The 10,500-nt window shown below is 42.2% G+C and overlaps 1 protein-coding gene across 1 annotated transcript in view; it reads right to left on the minus strand.

Annotated features, from left to right (window-relative positions):
- HNRNPLL (heterogeneous nuclear ribonucleoprotein L like) overlaps window positions 1-10,287 on the minus strand; it is a 28,163-nt gene extending 17,876 nt beyond the window's left edge. Inside the window, exons 1-3 of the mRNA XM_064647775.1 lie at window positions 9,949-10,287; window positions 1,690-1,808; window positions 1,335-1,572 (exon numbers count right to left, since the gene is read on the minus strand). Coding sequence (XP_064503845.1) covers window positions 1,335-1,572; window positions 1,690-1,808; window positions 9,949-10,149 — 558 coding nt within the window. The 5' untranslated portion in view covers window positions 10,150-10,287. The remainder of the gene's footprint in view (window positions 1-1,334; window positions 1,573-1,689; window positions 1,809-9,948) is intronic.
- Window positions 10,288-10,500: the final 213 nt, after the last annotated feature.

Genomic DNA, 10,500 nt, shown 5'->3' on the forward strand with positions numbered 1-10,500 from the left:
AAACAGCTGGGTGCAGTGGGAAGGAAGAGGTTGGGAGGCAGTGTTTGTTTTTAAAAAGGAGCTACTCTGCTCGAGGCTTCATCCTCAGAATTTCCATGAAGTCTCCTAGTCCAGAACCACGCTGCTGCCACCAGTGCCTTCAAGCATCTATGTTCAACTCAGCCGCTTATGCAAGGCAAATTTAAAATGCACGAGTGAAACAGAGTTTCCAAAATTTGATCACGGTCACGTGCAAAGAACATTTTAACTTAGTGGATTTGTTGACACAGCTCCGAGCAGGTTCGTTTTTAAACACTAAAAAGCAACTCATACCTTGACATGCTTTTCTATAAAGAAAACTGGCAGAAGAAAATTCATCATCCACTAATGAATCAACAGGCAAAAACCTTTCAATATTCACGAAACACTGAAGCACAAAGCACGACATGTAACTGACTACTTGAGGTAATTTCAGGAATACTAAGTTGCAATCAATTTGCTAGCATAATATACAGCACATTAAACAAAACTTAATACTTGCATTAAGTTACATGGTTCCACACAACCCAAACACTTTGACTGATCCATACTGTCCTACATACTTCCCTAAGTAATTCATGCTTGTATCATAGAACACAATTTCTAATTTTTTCCTGAGACATTTCTGTGCAATTCAACATGTACTATAAAATCTCTACAAAAAATATAAGCATTCAATGCATGATACAACATACACTCTTAAATACTAGCAAAAAAGAAATCTGTATCTTAAAAAAATCCATGTACGTGTGCCATAAATGAATGGCAATAAATTGGATGCAACTGTATATATGGTATGACTTGAAATACTGAAAAGGAAAATGTATTGGCCCAAATAAAAATAGGAAGCTTCCATCAAACTGGAGTTGATCATCAATAGATGAAGGTTTCAAGTTTCCACAAAGGAAATACTCAAGAAGGACTGCAATAAAAATAACCCTTCTTGCTGGAAAAATTACTTGCTCTTTAAACATACACTACTCAGAGCCTAAAGGCTAAAGAACAATCTTGATGTTGTGGCAACACATTTGGAAGTATTTCAGAAGCATGCAGCAACTTAAAACATTTCAAAATCCTAACCTCAGAAGTCTTCAAATGTATTGTGAAATATCCATACAAGACTGAATCATCTCAAAAAACCTTCCCTTTAAAACATTCACATTACCTATGTGAAGATGGTATAAAGCTTTGGTAGGTGAAGTTAATTTCTGACTCAAATTAACAGATAATACACAATGAAAATAATATAACAGAGATTGCTGCTCTCTGCTTTGTATTATTTTATTAAAAAACATCAAATAAAAGAAGAAACATACCACTGTAATTGGGTAGAGAGGATTCTGAATTGACAACAGGAGAACTTTATTTCCACCAGATGGGTCATCAGTGTTCCCTGGCCGAGTAATCCTCTTACTTGTGGAGTAGTTGAAGAAGGCCTGCTGCCCAGCAATATACACAGGTTCATCTGCTGCAAATGTCACACATTTCTTTGCACTTTCTACGTTTTCAAACTCCACCAGAGCCTGGCGTTTAAATGGCATCATCATGACGTAGCTGGTGAGAGAAACATCACAGTAAGTTTCCCTACATGCTTACTCAAAACAACTCCCAAGCCCCACAATGGTCACGTATGACATGTTTTTTTCTAAACGAATCATCACAAAGACATACCATATGGTTCCAAACTTTTCAAGAGCTTCCACGAGATCTGCTTCCACAACTGATTCACACAGCCCTCGGACATGGACGACAGGAGAAACAGAGACTTTGTGATGACTTCCCCCGGCATCCTAGCAACAAAATGACATTTTAAAATTCAGCACAGAACAAGAAATACTGTTATCGTTAACTAAAATTAAATTTGGTAGACACCACACTAGGTCCAGAAGCAGCCATCTAAACGCACAGCCTAAGCACATGTTAAATAATTTAACTTTTCTTTCCAAACAGATTGCCAAGTTCCGTTGCTGAAGTCTACTTAAAATAAAAAGCTTTTCAGATTTAATTAATCTGTTTGCACAAACAAGATTTTTCTAATATAAAAAAAAGTGGCCTATTTAACACTGGTTGAATTGCAGGAGGTCTTACGCCCTATTCATTAAGAGCATAAAAAAAATTAGGACATGCCCAATAGCTAAAATATTTCTGACACTCTTCCTGTTTGTTGCTGCCAGTATTTGTTTGAGACAGGTTGGGGGAACAAAAAAAGCAAGAACAAACAAGGGTCATCAGTAAACTGAATGAAAATTGTGTATTTTTCTAATGTATGTAGAGCTGTGCTCCACAATGCAAGAAAATGCTGTTGCTGGACTACACTTGAAATAATTCTGAATATTCTTCTAATTCTGAACACTGTTCATAAATGTTTTTAAAGACTCACAATGCTCTCTCCTTTCACCTCAAGGTTGAATACCGTTAACAGATCCAGACATTGTACATTAGCATACAGAATTCCCACCATGAACATTCTTCAGAGCTACTGCCATGACTTCAGACAGTCTTAGTGTTCAGTGTGACTGGAGAATTTGGGCTGGAATCAGCTAATCTTTTCATGCAAAGCCTGAAGTAAGGCTGAAATTTACCTTATATATTTTAAGACACTGAGGGTTAAAAAAAAAAAAAGAAATTATGTACGCTAATAATGAGAGAGAATAAAAAAAGATTAGAGATAATAAAGGGCACGTTAAAATATACTGCAAATATCCAGCACTCAAATTTTTTATGTGTAACAGCAGTGTAAAGTTGATGTATTCAAATTTAGCAACTACATCAACGTGTTCAATCTAGCAGATCAAGTCTTGTTGATTTTTCACTTTCTCATAAACAGTAGTATAGCAGAGAGATTCTCATCTGTAGCACAAAGAAGCATTAAGCTCCAGTAATTAATTAAGTAACCACAACGATTGCTACTACTGCTAGACATTCCTCTCTTCCCTGTCCACTTGAACAACAGATTCAAGGAAAGAAACACATTCCAGATAATTACAAATTGAATCGTGTGTTTAACTCCTGTGTTCCATATGCAGTTCTCACTAAAAAATGACATATTTTTTTCTTTAAGTCAAGGATTTGACCATTCTGTTTGAGCCAAAAGCCAGCACTTCAGACCTCCTCAGATGTCAGAACAATCTGCTGTGTAACTTTTTAAGCTTAGCTTACATTTTATTTGTTTGCAGTATGAAAGCATTTTAAGTGGCAACACATTTCTTTGAATAAGAACTCTGACAATGCTGGTAAAACAGCACCAGTGATATTGGCATAAGATATTTATATCCTAAATCAATCAGCTCAGGTCTACAGCAGCAGCAGTGATCAAAGTAGTCATGAAAGGTTAATACTTTGAACTCCAAATACTTAGGCAACTGCAGAAGGAACAAAACTACAGAGAGGTTTTATTTTCAGCTTATATATTCTTAAATTACATTCATATTTTTCAAAGCTGAAAGAAGCACCTAAGGAAACCTTCAAAAGAAAACAAACAATAATTACCACTTTTTCCTGCAAAGCCTATTGCTCTAAGGTGTTAAGATAGCAGGCACTTTTACTTTATTTACGGTCTACAGAAAAATCAAAAGTTATTAAACTGATTATTCATTGCCCTGCATAACTGCTACTATATTAAGATCCCAGTCAGTGCTAGGGCTATGCATTTTCTGTTAGGGTTTTTTAATACATTCAAGAAATCTCACCCAATAATATTTCTGCCTAATCAGATGGTAAATATAAGCAATGATTTGCTCACTGAAGCAAAGATTCACTAGAAAGAGTTACTAGCAGGTACTAGCAGCTTAGTACTTGCTACTCGCTACCTTACTGAACTAGTACCTCCAGAAATCAAGTCAAGCTTTTCAGAAAATGGATCATAAAGGAATAGTATTTTGCTCTTCCTCCCCTTCCCAATTCAAACTTCTGTTACAGTTTCAGTTCACATTTGTCATGCATAACCCTCTGTATTAGTAGATACAAATCTAACTCTCTCAAAAAAGAAGACTTTCATACTTGCATCTTCAAATCTGCTATACAGGAGTTATATCCACATATACAGGTGTTCCCACTTCTGCAACTTGAATTATTCTCAGAACCACCAACAAATTCAAATTTTGCTACCTTTTGTGGTTAAAGCAACATTTGGCTTTCCAAGCCAAATTTCTTTCTCCCATAACATCATACAGAAAAGCATTCTTTTAGCAAGGTTTAGTAAGAGATTTAGCAGGAATCAGAAGCTGCTGCTACTAAAGTAACCTGTTCAGAAGCTCAAGCAGCATGGAATAAAAAACAAACAAACAAACAAACAAACAAACAAACCCCCAAACAACAATGTCCCCCCCCAAAAAAAAAGAACACCAAACAGGGAAATCTTGCCATGAACTTAAGGACTTACCTACATAGCATTTCAGAACCTCATTTACACAGATAAAACCACTGAGGTGGCCAAATCAGAGGGGCTCTGCTTTACTTAAAATAGTTTCTAGCCAGCAGCACAGGAACTGAGCATAAGTCAGTCCTGAGCCAGGAAGCCTCAAACTAACATTCACAGAGCATACTGGCTGTTATTGTTAAACAGGTTTTGCAGCTACAAAGCTGCAGTATCAAGCAAATCTAAAATGATCCTTGATTTCCTCTAGAAGGAGAAATAAAACCACTAGACCACATGAAAAAATCAAATGTGTCTGCATAGTGTAAAGTGCATCTACAGCTGAGGTCAGAATGTACACAACTCATCCAAGTGCTGCTGTAATTTCTTTCCAGAGATGGAAAATACAGGATTTTGACCAAGATCTCACAGTCACTGTACCTTGAAAACTACACGAGCTGGCACATAGGCAAAGGTCACATGAAAGCATCTGCTCCTGTACAGACTAAACCACCACCAGTATCTCTCCGCCTACAAAGGAGTCTTTCAGTCACTCAACTCCCATGATGGCACAAAAGCCCCAGGCAAAACTCCACCATGACCCTTGCACTCCCTCAAATCCAGGAGAACAGAGTAGCTGATGCTATTGCTGTACCATTCATACATATATATACAGCTTAGGGGGTTTTGAAAGCTCAATAACAATTTCTTGAAGATCATCAGCTGGACAGAAAATGCAACTATTTAAATAGATAACAGAAACAGACTTCCTTTCTGTGTGCTCAGGACCAGTAACAAGGACAGAAAAGGTCTCCCTCAAGAAGGAAGCTAAGAACATAAAAATGCTTAACCTTGAAACAGAGCTGAGGCACAAAGGAGCACTGACATAACCAAGCAGATGAAGTACAAACAAGTGACTTCATACAGGTAAGACTGTAACAGAAGCAGCTTCAAAGAACAGCTGTAGCATTTTAACATCCATTTTTTTGTGACCTACATAGCTCTAGACAACATTTGAAATATATCAATGGTTTCTTGACAACTAATTATGATCTCCCATTCCAAAAAAGAAGAAAGTAATCATGGGCTCTAGGATGATGTCTTTCTTGCTCATCAATTCTAGACTGAAACTTTTTCACCAACTGTTTGCACAAAAATGCATCCTTTGCCCTTTCTCCAGATGCTTTCCAGTCAGTATACTCACATTAGTCCTACTAATTTGTAATACCTTTTTTGAGCATCTGCTTCTTTATCTTTTCACTGCTTACCTCCTCCATCTCTCTTTTTTTCCTTACTGCACAAGGATGGCACTCCCCTCTCATATTCTCTCCCCCAGGTACCTAAATATATTGTTATTTAATTTCTCACCATTCAGATTATCCTATTCACTCTCAACTTTTTTCCTCTCTCTGCATGCCTCTTAATTGCTTTGAAATTTCTTTTATAAATATGACAGAACTGGAGGCCGAGGGGGGAAGCCCTAAAAGGTTGCTTAGTAAGTATATAAGTGCCCAAAACTTCATGAATGCCTAATTATGGACTGATCTGCATCCAACTACCTCGCAGAATAACATAGGTAGCTAAAATTATTGCACTAAAAAGGCAAAGAGAAGGTACACAACACATTTCCTGATAATCTCAGCACTGCCCACGGGGAGTGGTCTGATGACCCCATACTCTGGAAGTCTACCTGACAGTTTAGTTTCATTTTGGATGACGAGTTTGGGTATCATTTCTTTTGTTTAATGCATACTTCTTCCTAGCATTCTACCCTTTTAATGATTTCAACTGCTACAGAACAGAATATCAGCTCTCTGCCAATTCTGAATTTGCCCCGAAGTGGTCAGGGAGTTGGACTAGATGATTGATGCAAGTCCCTTCCAAATGAAATAGTCTATTATATTTTCCTCTCTGCTCAGCACAATCTGAACATCCTTCAAAAAAAAAACCAAACAACCAAAAACAAAAGCCAAGCAAACACCACCCTAAAACAAAACCCCTCACAACACAGTGTGATCAGGAGATTCAACCCGAGATACTGGAAGAAGAACTAGCCTGAAGGTAATGGTTACTTTTTTTGAGAGAGAGGACAACGGAGGGAAGATGACTTACACTTATTCCAAAACCAATTTCTAGGATGTACTTCATTTAAGAAACAGATACTTGAACAAGTCACTGGAAAATAGGTCAAGATCTGAATTCCTTGCATCCAGCTGCTGTTACCACACTGTCTGTGACAATCACCAAGCAACTGAGTTGCAAAGAGAGCTGCCTTCCACTTACCACCAGGCAAGAACACTGCCCAGGAAGTTTCAACAGAGCGGATGAGAAGCTGCACATTTACGTCCCTATCTTACCTTGCGGTAGCTCGTAGTTATGTTTGTGTATTCAAACACCACATCTCACTTCCCCAACTGTAAAAACAGGTATAATAGATCTTCCCTACCTCACAGAAACGTTTAAGAATAGGTATGTTAGAGACAGCGATGAAGTGGATGTTACAGGTTGTATAAATAAAACATTAATCAATAAAACTGAAATTTAAGGGAAGGAGAGGGGATGGAGCTGAAAGGCCCCCTCAACTCCCTTAAACACAGCTCTTAGCCCACGTTTTCCCAGTGTCCTGACGCTCTGCTACACTGCAATTCTGATTCCTCTGCCAAAGCCTCACTACCATTCAACACTGCCTCTTATAAGGGTCCTTCTTCCAAATCATACTCTCCCTCACTGAATGTTTCTGCAAGAACACATCCTGCTCTTTCTCTGGTCAACATTCTGGTCTGTTCCTGGCTCTCCGTGCTCCTCAGCCTGGAGATGAGCCATGAAGAAGAGGGTACACATCTGGGTTATGAGAAGTGTCCACGTGAAAGTCTTATTCAGCCAAACGAAACAATCCCAGAACAGGAAACTGCCACACAATAAATATAGCCCAGGAAGGAGACCCCACCAACCTGCTCAGCAGGGTCCTACCACAAAAGAGCTTTTATACAACAGGTGCATTTAATCCATATGAGTGTACAGTTCACTGATATTCCAGGGCATATGTCAGGGGAAAATTAAAAAAAAAAAATCAAACAGTGAGGCTACCAGACTTCTACCACTCTTTTTACCCTGGTCATCCATTTTCCCATTTCTCCTCCTAGTTCCCCATTCTCTATAGTTCCTCCTACTTATTCTTTTTCTGTTCTCTTCTGAGCAATCCAGGATACTTCCACTTATTCCTTCCTCTCAGCCTACCCTCATCTTGTATGTCTGAACCCCATACAACTTTTATAAGCTGAGAACATTTCCCTGCAGAAAAATTAATAAGATATGTCACAGAATAAGTAAGTTTCCTGTACAGTTTTGTACCTATTAGAGAAAAAAAAAATGAAAATTCGTACCAACTCTATTTAATAGATGCTGGCATTTTGCTATTAAATGCTTCACAAAAATTACTAACAAAAGCACTCAGTCATTCATTTTTCATATATCCACTTGATGTTATAGCTTATTTTTAAAAAGCTAGTTTGATCTCTACTACCAAGACAACCTCTGCCTCTCCAGTAGTGAATCTGGGAACACAGCTTTGCCAATAAATCCCCACTGACCACATACCTCCTTGAGGTACACTACAACTGACACAACAAGCTGCCTAAAAACCCTCATGTTCTTGACCTGCTACACATTTGCTTCAGTTTCTTTACTCAAGACTCAGCACATGCCATTCTTGAGAGCCTAAATGTAAAGTTACATACTCCATACTCTCATTACCTAAAGGGGCAGGGCAGCATTACTGCACATCAACTCAGATAAAATGAGATACTGATACATCATGAAGACACTCTGAACCAGAACCCAGAAAGAAGGAAAAAGAGAAAGGTAAGAACTAGTTGATTTCATAAAGTAATGCAGAAAAGAGGAAAGGCCAGAGCAGAATCTTGTTGCAACTTGAAACACTCACTGCAGGATGTCCAGCTCTCCTACGCAACAAAATTTCAAGATAGCTTAAGCAAGTATATGGATTCCATTCAGAACTGGGCTTTAAGACAGAGGCCATTGCTAAGTCTTGACTGCAACAGAGACGATGCTGCATCACAAGAAACTGGAGAACTAAAATAGTTCTCTCCAGAGATGTATTTTGTTGCAGTTTATCAGGGAACTTTTGTAATAATGTGCTACATTTGGCTGGGGTGAAGTTAATTTTCTGCATTGTAGTATGAGATATAATTTGTATTTGTGCTGGAAACAGTGTTGATTAAATACAGACACGTCTTCCTTAATGCTGAGCAGTGCTTACTGCACAGAACCAAGGTTTTCTCTGCTTCTTCTACCAGCTCCACCAGTGAGCACAGCCAAGAGAGGTGACCTCAGCTGACCTAAGGGATATCCCAAACTGTATGACATCATGCTCAGCATATAAAGTGAGGGAAGAAGAAGGAAGAGGGGACATTCTGAGTTTTCTCACTTGTACCCTTCTGATTCTCTCCCCCATCAGACGGGGGTGGGGGGGAAGGAGTGAGAGGCTGTGGGGTGCTTGGTTGTAGGCGAGGGTTAAACCACAACAACAAATTGAGCAGGTACCCTCTCCATCAAAAGATTTAACTAATGGAGAAATGGCAACAGCAAATGCTCTCTCACAAACTTATCCCAGTTCTAAGTAAGTTCATTTTAACAAACCATAAAACAGGTATTCTAAATGCCGAGGTCTGCCTTTAAACTGGTGTTTTCTTGATCTGGTTTGTTCAAGTAAGAAACAGAAAGAGTCATCAAGAAGAAAAATGGTCACAATCAGACGGACAGTTAGTTAAGGAATCAAACAGCAGACACAAAAGTGTTGTTAGCCCAAATTCATGGCTCGAGGCTATCTTGATACTTAAATGCATATTCATGAAGAAAAGGTACGACGCAAAAAAACAAAATATAGTGAACCAGTGTGCTTATAGCAGCGCTCGTGGGGGAGGAAGAAAGTAGAAATACAAATGAATTTAAAAAGGAGGCAATCGTTTATGAGCAGCCTTATCACTGTACGCTGCCAGACACAAAGGTAAAGCGGAAGGATGAAAGGTACCCTCTGCCTTGGTTTCAACACATCCCCCCATGTTTCTATAGTTACGATCAGCAACAGGGCAGGCACAAAATTTGCAATGGCGATACTCCCCTAAAGGCAACCCAGCTGCCCACGGGAACACCGGCAATCCCTGAGTCTCAGACCCCAAATCCCTCACATCCATCCATCCATTCATCCATCCATCCATCTATCCATCCATCCATCCATCCGCAGGCTCAGCCCCTTCACGCGGGCAGCTCCGGCGAGGAACAAGCGCACGTCTGCGGAGCAGAGGACCCATCCCGGCGCCCCCCGCCATTCCCGGCCCGGAGCGCCTCCATATCCTGGGTGGCCCCGACCCCGGGAAGGCCTCGCGAAGCCCCCCGGTCCCCCCTCGCGGGCAGGGCCCCCCCGCCGGGGCAGCAGCACCGGGGGCGGGCGCGGCCTCGCTCGCGGGAGGGGCGGGACGGGCCGGACGGGCCCCCTCCCCCCGCCCGCATCTTGAGGGGAGACGCCCCCCGCCCGCCGGCCCCCCGTCCCTCCTCACCCCGCCCGAGAAGCCGCCGCCGCCGCGCGGCGCGGGGGGCTTATCCCGCCGGCCCTCGCTCTCCTCCGCGCCGCTGTACTCGATCTCGCCCTCCTCGGCGGCGGCGCTGGGCTTCAGCCGCTTGGCCTGGCTCTCGTAGGCGCCGTCCTCCTCCTCCTCCTCTTCCTCCTCGTACCGCTCCCCGGACGACGGCGACGACATGGCCGCGGGAGAGGAGGGGAGGGAAGGGAAGGGGTGGGAAGGGGCGGCGGGCGGTGAGGGAGGCGCGGGAACAGGGACAGAGCCGGCGGCACCGCCGACCCCGAGCGATGCTCTGCGCCCCGGCCCCACACACGGCCCGCCCCGCGCCGGGCCCCGCCCCCCGCCCGCCACCGGTGTCGCGATTGGCTCCCAGCCGGGGAGGGAGCGAGCGCGTCGCGGCGATAGGTCAGCGGGGATGTCCATCAGGAGCCAGAGCGGCGGCGATTGGGCGGGGAGCGAGCCCATCAGCGCGCGGTGAGGCGGACCCGGCCCCGCCCCCCGCCGTGCCTCAGGGTCGGGCGGGGGAAGGCG

Source organism: Pseudopipra pipra, chromosome 3 (genome assembly GCF_036250125.1).
Source record: "Pseudopipra pipra isolate bDixPip1 chromosome 3, bDixPip1.hap1, whole genome shotgun sequence".
Classification (NCBI taxonomy): domain Eukaryota; kingdom Metazoa; phylum Chordata; class Aves; order Passeriformes; family Pipridae; genus Pseudopipra; species Pseudopipra pipra.